Raw genomic sequence first — 21,385 nt, forward strand, 5'->3', positions numbered from 1 at the left:
TGTTATTCTTTTCTCCTTCTCTAGAAGTTCTATTTGTTTCTTTTTAGGAAGTATCTTCCAGTTTGGCTCTCATAGTCATGTTTTCTTTTAAATATTTGAACATATTCAGCATATTTATAGTGGTGGTTTCAGTGTGCTTGTCTATTAATTCCATTATTTTACTGATTTTTTCTATGAAATGATGTTTATCCTGGTTAGGGGTCGCATTTTCTGTTTTTTCCTAATGCCAGCAATTTTGACTGGACATTGTGATTTTACCCTGCTTAATGTTGGGTTTGCTTGTTTTTCTTCAAAGAAAAGAGCTTCACTCTGTCAGGAAGTTAAGTTACCTGAAGATCAGCTTTTACCTTTTGAGCCATTATTTTTAAGATTTATTAGGGCAGGTTGATAGGTGTCTTTACTCTGGGAGTAATTTAGCCCTATAATAATAAGGTGTGGCCCTCATGGAGTCTTTGCTGACTGCCCCAGGCGATCAACAAGACTCTCTAAGGCCACTTTTCAGAACTTTAATGCCTCTTCCCTACATGTAAGTAATCCCTAGGAATTGTTCATCCGATGGCTCCCTGGTTGGTCTGTGTTCAGCCTCTTTCTTGCCTAGCTCCCAGAAACTTCTTCCAGAAACTTCTTCCAGCTCCAGAAACTTCTTCCAGCTCCCTCAGCCTCTCTGGCTGCGAACCCTGTCTCCCTAACTCAGTGCTCTGCTTTGACTTCTCCCTGTTCTGTTGTCTGGAAAGTGTTCCAGGTAGAAAGTGGGGGCAGCGGTAGGGCTCCCCCATGGTTTTCTTTCCCTCAGAGAGCACAGTCCTGTATTGCCTATTGTTCAGTGTCTTTACCTATTTTGTCCAATTTTCTGTTTGTTCATAGAGGAAAGATATGTCTTATCATCTTGGCCCAAAGCGGAAATTGAGATTCTTTTGTGATATGCATTTTTAATTTTTAAAAATTATAAAACAGGCAAATATAAACAAAAATAGAAAATAATATAACAAAACCCTCACTTTAGCAAATCTTAATATCCATTTTCTTTAAGTCTTTATTAAGAAGTGGTATGGTAAAATACAGCTGAATCCCCAGGTATGTCCATTCTGATTCTCCCCTCTGCAGCCCTCTGAGATAACTTTTAGCATGAGTTCAGTGTTTAACATTCCCTCACATGTTTTTTATTATATCTATACTTTTATATCCTCAAATACCATATGCTGTTATATTGCCCATTTAAAAACTTTAAAAAATGCTATCAAACTATATGTATATTCTGCCACTTGTGTTTTCCACTCAACATTTTATGTTTTTTTTGAGAATTTTTCCTTTTTGGTATATGTAGTTCTATTTTAATTTTTATATAATATTTAATTGTTTCCATATGCCACAATTTGCCCATTCTTTTGTTGATGGAAATACAGTTTGTTTCCATTTTTGCCAGAAAGAACAGTATTACAATGAACATTTTTTTTTTTAAGCAAATTATTTTTTTTGAAGATTTGGAGAGAGTGAGAGAACGTGAGAGAGCATACATGGGAGCAAGTGTGAGTGGGGGAGGGGCAAAGGGAGAGGAGAGAGAAACCTCAGGCAGACTCCCTGATGAGCACAGAGCCTGATGCAGGGCCAGACCCAGGACGCTGAGATCATGACCTGAGCTGAAATCAAGAGTTGGATGTGTAACCAACTGGGCCACCCTGGTGCCCCTGCAGTGAACATTCTTTTTTTTTTTTTTTTTTTTAATTTTAGATTTTTTTTTTTAATTTATTTATGAGAGAGAGAGAGAGAGCGTGCACAGGCAGACAGAATGGCAGGCAGAGGCAGAGGGAGAAGCAGGCTCCCTGCAGAGCAAGGAGCCCGATGTGGGACTCGATCCCAGGACGCTGGGATCATGACCCGAGCCGAAGGCAGCTGCTTAACCAACTGAGCCACCCAGGCGTCCCTGCAGTGAACATTCTTAAACATCTGTCTGGCTGTACGCATCTGAGAGTTTGATATATTTACGAGAAAAAACTTGTGGGTCATAGTGTTTATACATCTTCAGCTAAATATTATCAAAGCCTTTTTTAAAAGGATTTTACCAATTTACATTCACCAGTGTTTGAGCAGGTAGGTATCTTTCTCAGTACTTGATACTGTGCTCCTTTTCCTCCTCTTCCCGCTCCTCCTCCTCCTCCTTTTTACTGGATTATCTGTTTTTTTCTTACCAACTTTTCAAGGAATTTTTAATATTTTCTGGCTGTTCATTATCAGGTATTTGTATCATAGATATCTTCTACCATATATGACTTGTCTTTTAATTTTTGGAATGCAGAAGTTATACAGAAGTTAAAATACTAATGTATTTCATCTGCACTATATTTTTCCCCTTTAGCACGGATCTGTGTACTGGAGGTGTGGTAGGATTTGACATGGAATGGCCACCAGCGTACAGTAAAGGGAAACAGAGCAGAGTTGCACTGATTCAGTTATGTGTGTCAGAGAGCAAATGTTATTTGTTTCATATTTCTTCTATGTCAGGTTAGTATCTCTTTGTTTCATTTTTATGGTTGATAGTTGTATTATGTCAACCTTATCCCTACAAAATTAAGCTTTTGAAATAGCTGGTGCTTTTCTCATCACCTTACATTTATTGAAGTATTCATGTTACACCTGATTCATTCATATCCCTGTTTTATTTATTTTTACAATGTCTCCATCAGGTATTGTTATTATTCCTGGTTTAGACAGCAGAGAAGTGAAGTTTAGAGGGGCTAACTGATCAGGAATATACTGTTAATGTTAGCAGGGAAAGTAGTCAAACCAGTTGTTTTTTTTGTCATTTATCAGTCAGGATTTTGCTTTAGGTAAGAAAAGAAATGCTCAGGGTGGCAGCGCCTGGGTGGCTCAGTTGGTTAAGCGTCTGCCTTTGGCTTGGGTCATGATCTCAGGGATCTGGGATTAAACCCCACATTGGGCTCTCTGATCAGCAGGGAGTCTGCTTCTCCCTCTCCCTCTGTACTCTCTCAAATAAATAAATAAAATCTTAAAAAAAAAAAAAGAAATACTCAAGGTGAATGTGTTTCTGAATTTAATCTTAACATAAACATAAATTTAAATATAAACATAGCATGTGTAAGAAGTAGAAAATCAGTAATACTTGATAGAACCTATGGAAATAATAATAAAATGTTACAGTTTTTCCTCAGGGATTAAAAATGTTGCTTGAAAATGAAGCAATTAAAAAAGCAGGTGTGGGAATCAAAGGAGATCAGCAGAAGCTTCTATGTGACTTTGACATCAATTTGAAGAATTTTGTGGAGCTGACAGATGTTGCCAATGAAAAGGTAGACATAAGGCATGTACTTGTGATGAGCCCTGGGTGTTGTGTGGAAGTGTTGAATCACCATGTCGGGACACCCGAAACTAATATTACACTATTTGGAAAATTTATTAAGGACTAACTCTGCCATATATTTTGGTATAACATTTCTAGCTTTATTTGTGGCCTGGGCATTTGCTGGTATTTAGAAATATCTGAAAAAGAAAGAAATACTTCTTTGCAGTATTGATTTTTCTTTACTTCCAGCTGAAATGTACAGAGATCTGGAGCCTGAATGGTTTGATTAAACATCTCTTCGGCAAACAGCTTCTGAAAGACAGGTCTATCCGCTGTAGCAATTGGAGTGACTTTCCTCTCACTGAGGATCAGAAACTATATGCAGCCACTGATGCATATGTATGTAACAAAGATCTTTAAACTATGATGTGTTTTTAAACTTATAATAAATTACTTTAGAAAAATTTTGTTGTAATAACTCAAATATTTTAAATTAGGTTGCATTAAACATGCTTAAGAAGACAGTGAAACTGATAATTCTCAATATTAATTGGCAAGTACCAATCAATGGATTGTTCACTGCTAGTATTTTTTATTGTCATGAAGCCAAAATAATGTCTAATTTCTATGTAATCAATGTAATCTCTGAAAACATGGATAGCTAATAAACACAGGCTGAGCAAACACAAATGATATTGATGATGTATTTGATTTATAAGCAACTTCAAAATAAAAATAATTATAGTTCCTATATTGAGACTGGCATTATTTCTTATATTTACATTTAAAATATGCTAAAAATTTTGGAAAATTACCTCCAAATTTAGCTTTCCACTGCTGTTAGTCAGTTGTATTTTCATATTTACATATTCATACATACTGAAATTTGTGCTTAATGTATAGCATTATTTATTTCTCGGTTTTGTTTTTTGCTAGGAAATACATTTTATGTCCCTGTGGATTTCTTTTTCCTTAATTTATACTTTCATTTGTAAATGAATATCTTGCTGTTTCCCTTTTCACATCTATTTTTAGGCCTGGAAACTCCTTTTTTTCAAAACAAAAAAATTCAATCTTGTCAGGAAATAGGGTGATAATTTTCCTTTGCATTCTGTTAAAAAAAATCATAGAACTTGTTGAGAACTTGTGCAAGTTCTGTAATATTTTTATTCATGAAAAATCAGTGTGATTTGGTTGTTCCTGTTAACACTGCTTGAAAGGAGGGCTGTTCATTAAGTTGACATTCACAGCTGATTTAATGAGATACAGGGGAGTAGATATGTGTTGCCAAAACACACTTCTCGTACTTGATTGTATTTTGTTGGAGTCCCACTTATAAGTTTTTTGATTTGGATAACTCCTTAGAATATTGATTATTAAAAGATAAAAATGTAAAACTTTTAAGGCACAAGTAGCTTATTTTACCCACTCTCGAAATTGGTATGGTGATTTAATGAAGCCATAGATCTTTGTGTAACATAATAAGTTGATTGCATCCTTTTGGGTGCTTTAGGAGTCACTGTTGATTTTTCTAAAGATGGTACATAAAGCCTTATTTTGGTTACCTTTAGCATACTCTTTTCACTTTTCTGCTTTTTTTTTTAATAGGCTGGTCTCATCATTTATCAAAAATTAGAGATTTTAGGTGATGCTGTGCAAAGGTTTGCTGTAAATAAAAAAGGTATGTGGTGCTCTAAAAATAAAAGATAAAATTTGAATTTACTCTCTTGTGAGGTTTATCTCCAAAAGTCAGTATTCACGCATGTGCTGACTGTTTAGTATTGCAACTCCTTGAGTGTGTGAACCATGTTGACATTAGGGTGTGAGATCTCTGTGGCCCAAGATTGGAGTTTCAGGCACATTACTCGTGGCAGAGGAGGACTTATTACTGCTTTGTCACATAGCTTTTCATCAGGCTTCTTTGGTTGGGGCTTTGTGGGTTTGATAACATCAGTGACACAACCAGTTATCTCCCAGTCTGGAGATTATTACATCCTTGCTATAAATATTTAAAATGTACAAGTTACTTTATAGTGTCCTGGTTTGAATTTCTAAATTTTTTCTAGGGTAAGATAATTGCTGTTTTCCTCCAAAAAGTATGGCCACTTTGTTCTACTTCCATGCTTTTCTCATATGCCTCAATAGGTCAGTGATAGCTACACACTCTACATAGTAGAGTGAAAGAGCATGGGCTCTTCCTGTGACAGAAATCAAACCCCTGCCATGTGACTTGAGATTTACATGTTTCCCAGTGCTTGGAATATAGATGATAGCCCCATATCTAGTGCATAGAATAGTGAGCACTAAGGGACAGACTATTATGAGCACCTGTACTGATCTATATAGAGTTGTTATTCCTATTCTTGTAGCTTGTTTTGGAGATTTTAAATAATTGTTAAGATGTTAATTAAATTAGTGATTTTGCTAAATAAGCTTAAAGATAAGGTGTGACCTCAACATATAAAATTATGTTGTACCCTTTTTGATTGACATTAAGAAGGGATTCATGTCCTTTGTAATAGACCCTCCTTCTTTACCTAGTAAGGTAGAAGACTCCTTAGGTTTTCTTTCTTTCCCTGGAAAGTCACTTCTGATGAGAGCTTGCTGACTCTCTATAGCCAAAGGTACTGTGGCTAGAAATTATCTTGCTTAAATTGAGCAGATGATATGTTTTTGAAGCTAATCTGGAGAACAATATAGAACTTATTTAAGTCATAACAGAATTCAACTCAACAGAGGGATTCATGGTTTTTTGAATCTGTGGTTTGCAGAATTACTTCTAGGGCTATACTTACAATTTTGTCTCTGATTAAAATGCTTCTAAGGAAATGTTTAAGATATCTCACTAAAGGACCATATGTTTATAAGTTGCTACTAGAAGTCCTGGTATCTGTGTACCTGTCATTTCAGTACTGCATTGTTTGACACTCACTTTTATTCTTTATTGCATTATATGTGTGAATATATTTTGACATCTGAAGTGAGGTACATTGACTAGGATCGTAGTGAATTGTAACAAAGATTACCACTCTTCTTTTTTTTTCCCCTCCCTCCCTTCCTCCCTCCCTGTTAGGAAGCCAGAGGTATCAGCCTCACTGTTGTTTAATTTCCCTGGTGTATTTATACATGATGTATTCAAATGTCCACTTTTAGTTATAAAATTGTGTTTTTTCTTCTTACTAAAGAATTAAAGTGGATTATAACATCAGGAAGTAAAAGGATATTCACACATTGTTTCTTCTTGTTAAAATATTAGCTTACTCTAGGATGGTAGCTAATAAACACTGAACAATATAGTAGATAAAAACACACTTACTCATTTATTAAAAATTGTTGAGGACTTTATGATATGGGGATATAGTAATGAACAAGATACTCATGATCTGCTTCCTGAGAGGGAAATCTACAGGTTTGTAGGGGATATAGAGATGAACAAAGGAGGCATGGCCACAGGGAGATGAGTCTCATGATGTGGGAAAACAAGGCGCTGTGGTTAGCACAAAGGAGAGCCATCTGATGCATATTTGGAAGTATTGCAGTATTTCCTGGAGAAAGTGATGTTTAAGGCGAGACCTGAAATGGGAACAAGAGTTAGGTAGTGGAAGAATAAAGGAAAAGTGTCATAGGCACAGGAAATAGCCGGCACAAAAAGAGATCGTAGGATAGATAGGCAACTGAAAGTAGTTCAGTGTGGTGAATGGTTAAATATGATGGAGTGCGGGACAGAGACGCAGAACAAGGAAAGCAGATAGGCCATGTTTACGTGAGGAGTTTAATTTCCTCCTAAGAGGTATTAGGGGGTTTAAACACAGGAGAGACATGAATTATATTGAAAGAAAAAGAAAAAAGGAATAACTTGGGCTGTAGAGTAGAAAATGGATTATAACAGGGCAAGGGTCACAGTGGGAAGGCTCGTTAGGAGGCCTTGAGAGCAATCCAAGGGAGAGGCGGTGGTGACCCGGCTTGGATGGTTGTATTGAGAATGGAGAGAAGGGGATAGATTCAAAATACATTTAATAGAGTAGTAGAGTCAGCAGAATTTGGTGTGATGATGAGAGCCATTTGTCAAGGATCATTCCTGTGTTGCTGCCACGAACAATGGGTGAAAAACATTGACGAAAAGGAGCAAGCTTTGGAGCTGAGGGGTCACTGTTGATTTTAGATATGTTAAAGGAAGGAAGGCTGTCAGCAAGGTGGAAGGGGCCAGGTGGGACTCTGATATCCAGGCGGTAGCTCAGAGGATAGCTTTAGTTAGAGGTAAAGAACTGGGACTAAGAATTTTGAGGAACTCTTAGTATTTTGTCTTTGCATGGTAGAAGGGATGACAAAGGAGTTGTCTACCACCGGCATAGAAGGAAATTAGGAGATATGGTGTGCAGAAAGCCAAGTGAAGAGGCATGCTTTACGTGGGAGTTATCAACCTGTTTCAAGTCCTGCTGAGTTTGAGAAACTGAGGATTTAGAATTAATCATCAGTTTTGGCAATGCAACAACCATTTGTAACCTTTGACTCTAGCAGCTTTGGTGTACTGGGTGACAAAAGAGTGTTCTCGGGGGGAGAGTGGTTATTTGGGGCATGTGCTATTAAAATGGAAAAGGGTTGTGGCACCTGGGTTGCTCAGTCGTTAAGTGTCTGCCTTCAACTCAGGTCATGATCCCAGGATCCTGGGTTAGAGTCCACATTGGGCTCTCTGTTTGGCATGCTTTGTGTTCCCTCTCTTGCTGTGTCTCTTTCTATCAAATAAATAAAATCTTAAAAAAAAAAAAAAAGAACGGTCACAGGCTTTGGGAACATGGAGGTGCTATAAGCAGAGCAAGAGAGGAGTATTGGGGTGGTGTGAGTAGAAGTCATACTAACATGATTAGAGAAGTTACTAGATCCAAGGAATGTGAGGAAGCATGTATAAAAAACTTCTTTTTTAGAAGATTGGTTTGTAAGGGGATATTCATTCATGCATATGACATATTTGTTGGATGTTTATTATGAATCAAACACAGTTTCAGTTGTGGGGGAAAGTGCACTGAACACAGGAGACCAAGCACCTTCACTTCATTTCACAGAGTGCACGAAGGAGCCACGTGAATATCTGAGGGAAGAATGTAACAGGCATCGGGGAAAGAACTAAGTGTCTGAGGGTGATTGCTTGCTTTATTTGAGGAACAGTGAGGAGAACTGAGCCGAAATGAGTAAGGGTCAGAGTGGGAAGAAATGAGGCTAGAAAAGGAGCTTGGGCCAGATGGATCATTTAGGGCCTTAGAGGTGGTGACTATGGCTTCATATTTTATTAATCACGATAAATACAAAGTAGAGTGATGGGAAACCCTTAGAGAGTTTGGAGCAGGAAAATGACATGATTAAATTTTAATTCAAAAGGATTTTTTTTTTTTTTTTGGCTGCTATAGAAGAGCAAGTGTTTAGGCAGGGAAGTCTATTAGGCTACTCTAGTAGTCCCAGCAGGAGATGACAATTGTTTGGATTAGGCTGGTAGCAGTAGAGATAGATGGTAAGAAGTGGGTAGAATGTGTATATGTTTTGAAGGTATAAATTGTGAAGGATTTGCCAATGAATTCTCCAAAGGGGTAAGATCCAGAGACTGAGAGGACAATAAACATATTTTGGTGGGATCAGCTGAGTTAATGGAAGGATCAGTTATGGTGGAAAGGTTATGGGAAAGGGGGGATTGGGTGAGAAAAATCTAGATTTCAGTTTTGGATATGCTAAATTTTAGGTGCTTATTGATATCCAGGCAGATATCACAGTTGGAAATGTGATTCTGGAGTTCAGGGAAAAGGTTGAGATTGGAGATGTAACTTTGGGAAACATCAAGATACAGATGGCAGTTAAAGCAGTGAAAGGAGATGAGATGAAAGAGGCAGTGACTGGAATAAAGAACAGAGGAGGTCCAAGTATTGATGTTGAGGGCATACCAACATTTAGAGATCGGGAGAGGAGGAAAGTGCAGTGGAGAAGGTTCAAGAAGGGGTGGTGGTGGAAGGCAGAGTGTCAAGAGGTGTTGTGTCCAGAAGCCGCAGGAAGAACGTGTTTTAAGGAGGAAGGAATTATCAGCTCTTTCAAATGGCTGAGAATCTGAAGGAGATGAGGAACTAGACCTGACAATTAGATTTGACAGTGTGGAGGTCACGGAATAACCTTTCCCAAAGCAGCCATGCCGTGCTGGTGGGGGCGAAGGCTTAGGAGAAAATGGGAGTAGAAAATTTGAGACTGTGTGGTGTGGACAACTCTTTCATGGAATTTTGCTGTAAATAAGAGTAGTTCTGTGAGTACAGACTAACTAGCAGATTGTGGGGGTGGGAAGATGAGATAGTTTTCTTTTTCTATTTTCTTAGTGTTATGAGGGGTGAAGTTGTTCCTTGAGTAAAAGGAGGAGCAAGCAGATGTTAGAAGCTTGGAGAGAAAGAAAGAGGTATGAAATAGTCATCTTGATAGTAGAAAAGTGGGAAATACAGAATATTTAACAGTCTACCGAGGGTTCCTTTGAGATCTGTGTCATGAATTTAAAGCAAGCTGAGTCATCTTGGCTGTGTTTTATCTTCAGTTATAGTCAGCTCTGTGAATATAGGCATCAAGTAGGTAAAAAAGCTGGGATTAATTAGAGTAGGGGTTTTCCTAGATAAAAAGTACCATGGAGGGAGGAAGGAGCAAAAGAGGTCAGAGTTCTACAAGGGAATGATTATTATAATATGGGCAAGAAAGGAAAAAAAGACATGGTGGGGAGTGGGAGTGGGAAGAATAAGGTGTATGGAAAAGATGCTGGGATCAGTGGATTCGATCCTGAAAGTGTGAAAGAATAGTTGTGTTGGGGAGGGCATCCTGGAAGGCAAGCCAGTATGCTGGTGTTCCGAGGGCGGGAGGAACGCTTACCATTGAAGTTTGGAAGTAGTGACTTTATTGGCAATTATAAGGTCAAATGTCTAGGAATGGGTGGCTGAGGTCAGTTGAGGAAAAGATTGTTGGAAATGGAAGGATCAAAGCACTGAAAAGGCCACAATTTTAGGTGGAATTATCATAGGAGTAGCTGTGAAGGGAAAAACTGAACCAGGCAGTGAAATCTTCAATGAATGAAAGAATGTGATTTTGAGATCGAAGTATGCAGCAATCAGGAATAGCAGATGGGACATGTCACATGCTTCAGCAGAGCTGGACTTTTGAGGACAAGAGAAAATGGTGATGAGCTCTAAGAAACTCTAAGCAGGAGAAGGGTTCGAGGAAGGCAGGCAGGCGTGGTGTTGATGGAGAAGGATGTGCCAGACAGAATGAAGTTGAGAGTTTGGAAGATGATCGCTGATTAGAAAGGTTTGCATTTTATTTTGGTCATGATTGATGAGAAGGGAAGTGAGGCTTGGCTGTTGGCTCAGGTTATGTTTACTGAACTATGTTTCATAAGTAAGAGCCTGCAGAAATCTGTTCTGATTTTGAGATAGTGTTAGTTGGGTTCAGATTCTCATTTCTGCCTTCTTCAGTCTAGATTGCTAACTGCTGGTTGTAATGTGTATGAATGTAGATCATTTGGAATTTATTCTAAAATTCAAGTAGCAAAAATCTGAAAGGGAAGTAAAGTGACTGAGGTGACATGGAGGTAGAATAAAGAAGTCCTTTTGCTGGAATTTGCTTAAGGAAAGAAAATGAAAATGGAACCCTAACACTGTTTAAATAAATGACTAAATAAATCTCTCTGCATTGTGGTTTGAAAATTAACATTGAGTCTTCTTGTCCAGAGGAGGAAATGCTACCTAGTGATGTGAAGAAACAACTGACATCAATCTCTGAGAATATGATGGATCTGGCTAAGCATCTCCCTGACACTTGGAAAAAAGCGGAAGATCCACAGAGGTTAAATATTACCTGTTTTTATCAATTCTGTTTGTTCTTACTTCAATTCCTATTTATAAAGAATTACTGTTTGTTAAGGTAGACTCATAGAAATTTTTTATTTAAATTCCATCTAGTTAATGTATACTATAGTATTAGTTTCAGGGTTAGAATTTAGTGATTCATCAGTTGCATATAACACTCAGTGCTCATTACATCATGTTCCCTCCTTAATGCCCATCACCAAACTACTCCATCCCCGCACTTAACATCCCCTCCAGCAACCCTCAGTTTATTTCCTGTAGTTAAGAGTCTCTTATGGTTTGCGTCCCTCTCTGTTTTTGTCTTATTTTATTTTTCTTTCCTTCCACTATGTTCATCTGTTTTGTTTCTTAAATTCTGTAGACGGGTAAAATCACCTGGTATTTGTCTTTCTTTGACTGAATTATTTTGCTTAGCATAATACCCTCTAGTTCCATCCAGGTTGTTGCAAGTGGCAAGATTTCATTCATTTTTTTAAAAAGATTTTTAAAACTTTTTATTTGAGAGAGAGGGAATGAACAGGGGGAACGACAGGCAGAGGGAGAGGGAGAAGTAGTTTTCCTGCAGGACAGGGAACCCAGCTTGGGACTTGATCCCAGGACACTAGGATCAGGACCTGAGACGAAGACAGACCCCCTACTCCACTGAGCCACCCAGGTGCTCCTGAAGATTTCATTCTTTTTGATGGCTGAGTAATATTCCTGTGTGTGTGTGTGTGTGTGTGTGTGTGTGTGTGTGTGTACCACATCTTTATCCATTCATAGATATATGTGTGGATATATACCACATCTTTATCTACTCATAAATCAGTGGACATCTGGGCTCTTTCCATATTTTGGTTTATTGTGGACATTGCTGCTATAAACATAGGGGTACAGATGCTCCTTTGAATCACTATGTTTGTATCCTTTGGATAAATACCTAGTAGTGCAACTGCTTGGTCGTAGGGTACTTCTATTTTTAACTTTTTGAGGAATCTCCATATTGTTTTCAGAGTGGCTGCACCAGTTTGCATTTTGGCCAGTAGCCTAAGAGGGTTCCCCTTTCTCCACAACCTTGCCAACATCTGTCATCTCCTGAGTTGTTCGTTTTAGCCATTCTGTCAGGTGTGAAATGCTATCTCAGTGTGGTTTTGATTTCTATTTCCCTGATGCCGAGTGCTGTTGAGCATCTTTTCATGTATGTCTTCTTTGGAGAAATGTCTGTTCATGTCTTCTGCCTATTTCTTGCCTGGATTTTTTTTTTTTTTTTTTTTTTTGATGTTGGGACTGTTAAGTTCTTTATATATTTTGGATATTAGCCCTTTGTCTGATAAGTCAATATCTTCTCCCATTCTATAGACTGCCTTTTAGTTTTGACTGTTTCCTTTGCTGCACAAAAGCTTTTTATCCTGATGAAGTCCTAATAGTTCATATTTGCTTTTGTTTCCCTTACATTTGGAGACCTGTCTAGCAAGAAGTTGCTGTGGCCAAGGTTGAAGAGGTTGTTGCCTGAATTCTCCTTTAGGATTTCTATGTCCTGTGTCCTATGATGGATTTCTGTGTCACATTTAGGTTTTTCATCCATTTTGAGTTTATTTTTGTGTGTGGTATAAGAAAGTGGTCCAGTTTTATTCTTCTGCAATTTTCCCAACACCATTTGTTGAAGAGACTATCTTTTTTCCATTGAATGTTCTTTGCTGTTTTGTCGAAGATTAGTTGACCATATAGTTTTGGGTCCATTTCTGGGTTCTCTATTCTGTTCTGTTGATCTACATGTCTGTTTTTGTGCCAGTGTCATACTGTCTTAATGATTACAGCTTTGTAATAGAGCTTGAAGTCCAGAATTGTGATGTCTCCAGCCTTGGTTTTATTTTCCATCATTACTCTGCCTGTTGAGGGTCTTTTCTGGTTCCATACAAATTTTAAAATTGTTTGTTCCAGCTCTGAAAAATGTTGATGGTCTTTTGATAGGGATTGCATTTAATGTGTAGATTGTTTTGGGTGGTGTAGACATTTAGCAATATTTGTTCTTTTAATCCATGAGCTGGAACGTTTTTCCATTTCTTTTTGTCTTCCTCAGTTTCTTTCGCAAGCATTGTATAGTTTTCAGAGTACAGATCTTTCAGCTCTTTGGTTAGGTTTGTATCTAGGTATCCTATGGTTTTTGGTGCAATTTTAAGTGGGATTGATTCCTTGCTTTCTCTTTCTTCTGCCTCGTTGTTAGTGTATAGAAATGCAACTGAGTTCTATGGATTGATTTTATATCCTGTGACTTTGCTGAATTCCTCTATCAGTTCTAGCAATTTTTGGGTGGAGTCTTTAGAGGTTTCTACATAGGGTATCATTTTGTCTGCAGAGAGTGAAAGTTTGACTTCTTCTTTGTTGATTTGGATCCCTTTTATTTCTTTTTGTTGTCTGATTGCTGGCAGCTGGGACTTTCAGTACTATGTTAAATAACAGTAGTGAGAGTAGACATCCCTGTCATGTGCCTGACCTTATTGGAAAAGCTCTGTTTTTCCCCCATTGTGGATGATATGTGCTCATGATATTGAGGTATGTTCCCTCTATCCCTACATGGAGGAGGTTTTTAAATCAAGAAAGGATGTTGTATTTTGTCAAATGCTTTTTCTGCATCTATTGAGAGAATCATATAGTTTTTTCTTTCATCAATGTGGTGTATCACATCAGTTGATTTGCAGATGTTCAGCCACCCTTGCAGCCCAGGAGTAAATCCCACTTGATTGTGGTTAAATCCTGTTAATGTACTGTTGGACCTATTGGCTAATATCTTGGTGAGAATTTTTGCATCTTTGTTCATCATGGATATTGGCTGCAAATCTCCTTTCTAGTGGGGTTTTTGTCTGGTTTTGGGATCATGGTAGTGTTGGCCTTATGGAATGAGTTTGGAAATTTTTGTCCATTTCTCTTTTTTTTTTGAAACAGTTTCAGAAAAATAGGTATTAATTCTTCTTTAAATGTTTGGTAGATCTCCTTTGGGAAGACATTTGGCCCTGGACTCTTTGTTCAGAGATTTTTGATTACTGATTCAATTTTCTTTCTGGTTATAGGTTTATTCAGGTTTTCTCTTTCTTCTGTGTCTGTTCTTCTCTTTCTTCTTAGTAGTTTATAAGTTCCTAGGAATTTATCCATATCTTCCAGATTGTCTAATTTGTTGGCATATAATTGCTCATAATATTCTCTTATAATTGTTTGTATTTATTCGGTGTTGGCTGTGAGCTCTCCTCCTTCATTCATAATTTTAATTTGGGTCCTTTCTCTTTTATATTTGATAAGTCTGGTTAGGGGTTTATCAATATTAATTCTTTTAAAGAACCAGCTCCTAGTTTTGTTCATGTGGTCTACAGTGGTTTGATTTCTCTATCATTGATTTCTGATCTTTATTATTTCTGTTCTCCTGCTGGATTTAGGCTTTAGGTGTAAGGTTAGGTTGTGTATTTGAGACTTTGTTTCTTGAAAAAGGTCTATATTGCTATGTTTTTCCCTCTTAGGGCTGCCTTTGCTGCATCCTAAAGGTTTTGAACTGTTGTGTTTTCATTTTCATTTGCTTCCATGTATTTTTAAAATTCTTTAATTTGCTGGTTGACCCATTCATTCTTTAGTAGGATGTTCTTTAACCTCCATGTATTTGTGGTCCTTCCAGATTTCTTTTTGTAGCTGACTTCAAGTTTCATAGCTTGTGGTCTAAAAATCTGCATGATACGATCTCAGTGTTTTTGTACTGGTTGAAATCTGATTTGTGACCCAGGATGTGATCTCTTCTGGAGAATGTTCAATGTACAGTGGAAAAGAATGTGTGTTCTGGTGCTTTAGGATGAAATGCACTATATATATCTGTTAAGTCCATCTCATCCAGTGTGTCATTCAAAGCTCTTATTTCCTTGTTGATCTTTTGCTTTGATGATTTGTCCTTTGCTGTGAGTAGATTATTAATGTTCCCTACTATTATTGTATAATTATCAATGAATTTCCTTAATTTTGTTAATTGGTTTATATAATTGGATGCTCCCAAGTTAGGGGTATAAATATTTACAGTTATTAGATCTTCTTGTTGAATGGACCCCTTTATTATGATGTCGTGTCCTTCTTCATCTCTTATTACAGTCTTTAGTTCAAAATCTAGTTTTTGTGATATAAGAATGGCCTTCCAGCTTTCTTTTGATTTCCATTAGCATGATAAATGGTTCTCCACCCCCTTACTTCCTTTTTTTTTTTTTCCCGTGCCCCCTCATTTTCAATCTAGTGGTGTTTTGGGGTCTAAAATGAGTTTCTTATAGGCAGCATATTGATGGAACTTATTTTTTTAATCCATTCTGATACCCCATATCTTTTGATAAGAGCATTTAGTCCATTTACATTCAGAATAATTATCAAAAGATATAAATTTATTTAGTTAATAAATTTTTTGAAAGAAGATTTTATTTATTTGATAGAGAGATAGAGCACAAGTAGAGAGTGGAAGGAAGAGGGAGAGGGAGAAACAGGCTCTCCACCGAGCAGGGAGTCCGATGTGGGGCTCTATCCCAGGACCCTGGGATTATGACCTGAACCTATGGCAGCTGCTTAACCGACTGAGCCACCCAGGTGCCTCAAAAGATATAAATTTAGTGCCATTGTATTACCTGTAAAGTTGTTGTTCCTATATATTGTCTCTGTATCTTTTGGTCTTTGTTACTTTTGGGCTCCTCTCTGCTCAAAGGATCCCCTTTAATTTTTCTTGCAGAGCTGGTTTAGTGTTCACAAATTCCTTTAGTTTTTGTTTGTCCTGGAAACTCTTTATCTCTCCTTCTATTCTGAATGACAGCCTTGCTGGATGAAGTATTCTTGGCTGCATATTCTTCCCATTTAGCACGTAGAATATGTTATACCAGTCCTTTCTGGCCTGCCAGGTCTGTGTGGACAAGTCTGCTGTCAGCCTCATGTGCGTTGACAGATAGAAATTTGCTTCAACACATGCCCACAGCCTAATCTATAAATTTGAGAAATATCTTTCCAGTGTGTTAAATTGCCCATCAAGAAGTTTAAGGCTTTTCTATCTGCTTTGTAGGATGTTTCATGAAACAAGGCAAAATAAAATTCAGATGTCCACAGAAAGGAAAGTACTTTAGATTCAAAGTTGTCTTTTTCTTTTGTTTACAGGCATCTCTCATTTAATTATATTCATAGTTTGGTCACCTAAAATATATGCATATAAATAATTTTTATATTGAATTGCTTCCTTTTTCATGTTTTTATCTGATTATTAAATAGGAATTTTATATAATCACGAGGCTGTTAGAACAAGGGGAATTCAGATTTTAAATGCCATTTTATGTCTAAAGCCCTACATAATTGGAGATATTTGGATTAATAGACATTGGATTCTCAGTGCCTTGTAGCTAACTCTTTCTGGAACCAGGACCTTCCCTAGCCGTAATTGCTGAATGACTTCTTCCAATACCAGGAATGCTCTTGAACAGTGAATGATTACAATGTAGTTATATATTGAGGCAAAAATACTTTGTAGAATGTCAAGCGGTTAGTTGAAATAGAATTCTGATTCTGACAAAATGCAATGTTAGTGTTATTTTTTTAGATGAAATTTGTGATAAATTTTGATTCTGATATTTCAAAATATGATACAGAGATTTAGCCCTTTTTCAAAGTCCCTTTTCGTCCTAGTACTTTGTTTTAGTAGTTTTAATGTAACAGAATTCTGAAAGACATAACTGTCAAATGGGGATGGGTAACAATTAAGCCATTTTGTATTCAATTTCACATTTTTCCTCTATGAAAGAAAAATAATTACTGTTTATGTGATGTTTACATGTATTTCAGAATTTGTTCTAGCACTTAAACTATTGAATGTAAATTATATCTGCTTAATGCTTTGCTTTGTAATAACAAAGCTAAAATAGGTTTTCTTAAAACTTGAGAATGGGAAATACTGAATTCATTTTAGTAAAGAAAGATCTTGTCAGGTTTGTGTCAATTAAGAACTAGTTAAATTTCTTATTTCAGGTTCTTTGTAAGAAGTCTACAGTAATGCCTAACTTACCAAATTACACCTCAGAACCAGAGAGGAACAAAAAAGACCTCTGCATGCTAAAAATACATGTCATAATCATGAATTCAAACTCATATTTAACTCTATTTCCAGCGGAGTGCATGAGGGCACATTCAGATCTTATTTTCTTCTCATTTATAGATACAGTTTGACAAGCTTAGCTATCCAGTTAAAATGAAAACAATGTATTGATAAGGAATGTTAAGCACATGACTATAGCTGGAAGTTACAGCTGGCAATCTGTGAAGGAGTAGACAAACCGAGAACTTTAAAATAGAGTAGTTTGAGTTTTGTTACAGAAGGGAACAGCTTTATGCTTCAGTGGCCCTGGAAGTTATTGGATTGTACAGTACTACTTACTCACTGATTTAAATTCATTACACATCTGTTGTATTGCTGTGATGTACTTAACATTCTGTTGCATGTTGAGGCTTTCTGTAGGCTACTAATATGCATAATAACAATCCTAGGAAAGAAGGAAATGTATATTATGTCTTACTGAAGACATCGTTTGATATTTGTTGGAGTAAATAGTTATCTTATATGGGACAAGCCATTCTCTGATGTTAGCACAGAATAAATAAGCCCTTACAGTCTATCAATCTGTATGTCACTGTCGCTATGTTTATGTATTACAACATTCCCATGCATGTAACAATTAAATAGTGTCACATATCTGTTCCTACTAAAGTATTTATGTAAGTTCTTATATTTGAATAACTGTATATAATACTATTCTTTATAAGATTTGAAAATTTTAGAATGTTAGAATTAATGAGTTTTTAGATTTTGAGTTTAATTTTGATTTTGTTTTTATTTATATTGATGTAGACTTGTCACTTTAAGCTTGAGCCCAACTTTGGTGCTATTTTTAGCATGGAAAAAATCGTGAAACAACTCAACATTTTTGATAGTCTATTCCCATAAATGATAAAATTTTTATTTGAATCATCAATATAAAACTTTAAAAGTCATATTGGATTTTATTAAGTACTGTTTTCAATACAGAAGAATTAGAAAAGCTAATCAAAAGTGTTAATTAAATAGGAAAAATGTCTCTTTTCTTTTATTCCCTCTTCTCCCTTGAACTTATACTTTTATGAAGTAATTAAAAATTGCTTTAATAAACCCTATAACCTGCAGATAGTATGCCTTATTTTACACTCTAGCAGTGGTTTTCCTTTGCAGTTAAACAGGTTTGTTATAAATAGCTGTTTAAAGTCACTTAGTTAGGGGTGCCCGGGTAGCTCAGTCAGATAAGCATCTGCTTTTGGCTCAGGTCATGATTTCTGGGTCCTGGGATCCAGCCTGCATCAGGCTCCCTGCTCAGCTGGGAGTCTGCTTCTCCCTCTTCCTTTGCCCTTCCCCTGCTTGTCTCTCTTGCTCATGCTCTCTTTCTCAAATAAATAAATAAATCTTAAAAAAAAATAAAGTCACTTAGTTAAAATGTTATATTAGCAACTATAACTAAGGAGTTAAGAAATTCGTATTTATCGATATACAACTTTTCCATATTTTCTTACCTTTTACAGTTTTTACTGATGGGAAGTTTTTTGTTCATTTTATTTTCTGTTCCAAAGAATATGTGTCGGGTTTTGTGATTATTGAACATGCACAACAGCATCATTTTCGAATTATAACATAAATACCCTTATATGTTACAGTTGGAACTAGTAATTGATTGGCAAATTGAGTCATTTAGTTAAAACGTGGGATCATAAAAATTTTCTTCTAACTTAATATATTAGTGTTCATTTGTTTCCCAGTGTTTTGATATTCATCATGGTTTCTTCATTAAATATAGGATTACTCTTTGGAATTCTGCAGAGTGGTTCTTGTTTAAAGCACGCTCATTATGTATCATCTGCAATTTCTAGTTTTAGGTTCTTTAAAATGGAGTGGAAACAAGACACTTGAAAGAATCTGATGGCGTAGTCTTAGGAGTGTTTAAGATTTTTTCTTCTCTTATAGTTGTTTTGACTATAGTTAATCAGACAGAACTTTTTTTTTTTTTAAGATTTTATTTATTTCACAGGGAGAGAGATCACAAGTAGGCAGAGAAGCAGGCAGAGAGAGGGGGGAGCAGGCTCCCCGCCGAGCAGAGAGCCAGATGCGGGGCTCGATCCCAGGACCCCGAGATCATGACCCGAGCTGAAGGCAGAGGCTTAACCCACTGAGCCACCTAGGTACCCCCAGAACTTTTTTTAAAAAAGGAAATTGCTGGGGCACCTGGGTGGCTCAGTGGGTTAAGCCTCTGCCTTCGGCTCGGGTCATGATCTCAGGGTCCTGGGATCAAGCCCCGCATCGGGCTCTCTGCTCGGTGGGGAGCCTGCTTTCCCCTCTCTCTCTACCTGCCTCTCTGCCTACTTGTGATCTCTCTCTCTCTGTCAAATAAATAAATAAAATAAAATAAAATTTAACAAAGGAAATTGCTGTGTCTTTTAACATGTTCAGTGTAAATTTTTTTTTGTGGTCATGTGTCATTGATTTGACATATTTAGTTAAATTAATTACCATAAAAAGTATATCTGGTATAAAGAATTAGTTTGGGACCAAACACTACTGACACTTAGGAAGCATACAAGTCAACAAGCTTATAAGCATATATGCTTATTAAGTATATAAGTTGAATGCAGAAGTACCTTGCTGTACTAGGGAGTAGCCAACAGCTGTAAGCATATTTTGGTTATTAGGGAATGAAGAATAACTGTAATCCAGTGTGTCCTTTAAATGAAGGTCAATTTAGAAAGCTTGTACTTACAAAAAAGCATTACAACTGGGCTGGTAGTTATTGAAGTTAAAGTTGAATTACCTTTCTTAATTTTTTTAGGATTTCTATATTATTATGTGATATTTCAGAAAATCTGTATTCATTGAGGAAGATGATACTTGGTTCTGCCGAGACTGTTCAGTTATTACCATTGGAAGATCCAGCTGCTGACAGAGTACAACAGAAACAAATTATAAAACAGAAAATTTTTCCTGAAGTTGAAGATGATCTATGGGACACAACACTTGATAATTTAATTATACATGATGAAGGAAATGTACTTCGAAATGAAGTGAAACAAGAAGAAGATAGGCTTGAAGCTGGATTAGAAGAAGGCAATAAGTTGAAAGAGAACACAGAAAGAATTTGTTTGACGTCATTAGATATTACAGAACGTGACCTCCAAATTTTGGAACAGCAGGCTCAGGAAAAATTTCATAATGATGCGACTTGCAAATCTCCTGAGGTACTAAAAAAATAGAAAGCAATTTTTATTCATTAGTAGGGGTTGGCTGATTTTTTTCTGTGAAAGGGCAGATAGTAAACATTTAGATTATGCAGATCAATTACATGTTTTCTGGTGTTACTGTTCATTTCTGTCTAAAAATTTAGTGTGAAAGCAACTATAGACAAGTGCAAACAAATGAGCTTGTTTGTATTTTGATGAAACTTTATTTATTTTTTTAAAGATTTTATTTATTTATTTGACAGAGATCACATGTAGGCAGAGAGGCAGGCAGAGAGAGGAGGAAGCAGGCTCCCCGCTGAGCAGAGAGCCTGATGTGGGGCTCGATCCCAGGACCCTGAGATCATGACTGAGCTGAAGGCAGAGGCTTTAACCCACTGAGCCACCCAGGCGCCCCTTGATGAAACTTTATTAACAAAAACAAAAAGTGGGCTGAATTTGGCTTGTGAGTTATAGTTTGCTGTTTTTGACTTAGTATAATAAGCACAACTTAATGGTCTTGTAATGGAAGGATTTAAAATGCCAGTACACATTTGTTGTATTTTAGTATTTCTCCTTATTTTTATGTAATAGATACCTTGGCTTTTTTGGATTTCCCATATTCCTACTAGTGTTAACTCTTCCAAACTTGATTTTTGGGAGTAGTTCTATTTCCCTATACAAGATTTTCTTTGCTTACTTATTGTGAGAGGGTTTCTAATAAACTAGTGTTTTTACTCGACACTAACCTTTACTGTTATCTGGAGAGTCAGTGACCTACGTTTTTTTCTTAATAGATTGTTGTGAAACATTTTATATTATCTGTCAACTTCATGTTTAGATTTCTAATATGTTCTGAGTAGTTTAATTTGTGAGGTTGTTTTTCTCCTGGCTAAGTTAAGGATGTTTTTTGAAATACTGAAGTTGTATTAGAGAAGAAATCTGTATGTTTTTT

The 21,385-nt window shown here is 36.7% G+C and overlaps 1 protein-coding gene across 4 annotated transcripts in view; it reads left to right on the forward strand.

Moving 5' to 3' along the window:
• Positions 1 to 21,385, forward strand: part of WRN (WRN RecQ like helicase) — a 140,297-nt gene that overhangs the window by 33,511 nt on the left and 85,401 nt on the right. For all 4 annotated transcript variants that reach the window (XM_032838141.1, XM_032838140.1, XM_032838142.1 and 1 more), the window contains exons 5-10: positions 2,354 to 2,499; positions 3,157 to 3,305; positions 3,548 to 3,697; positions 4,907 to 4,979; positions 11,035 to 11,149; positions 20,046 to 20,451. In XM_032838141.1, coding sequence (XP_032694032.1) covers positions 2,354 to 2,499; positions 3,157 to 3,305; positions 3,548 to 3,697; positions 4,907 to 4,979; positions 11,035 to 11,149; positions 20,046 to 20,451 — 1,039 coding nt within the window. The remainder of the gene's footprint in view (positions 1 to 2,353; positions 2,500 to 3,156; positions 3,306 to 3,547; positions 3,698 to 4,906; positions 4,980 to 11,034; positions 11,150 to 20,045; positions 20,452 to 21,385) is intronic.

This window comes from Lontra canadensis, unplaced genomic scaffold (assembly GCF_010015895.1).
Source record: "Lontra canadensis isolate GAN:19392208 unplaced genomic scaffold, GSC_riverotter_1.0 scaffold102, whole genome shotgun sequence".
NCBI lineage: Eukaryota > Metazoa > Chordata > Mammalia > Carnivora > Mustelidae > Lontra > Lontra canadensis.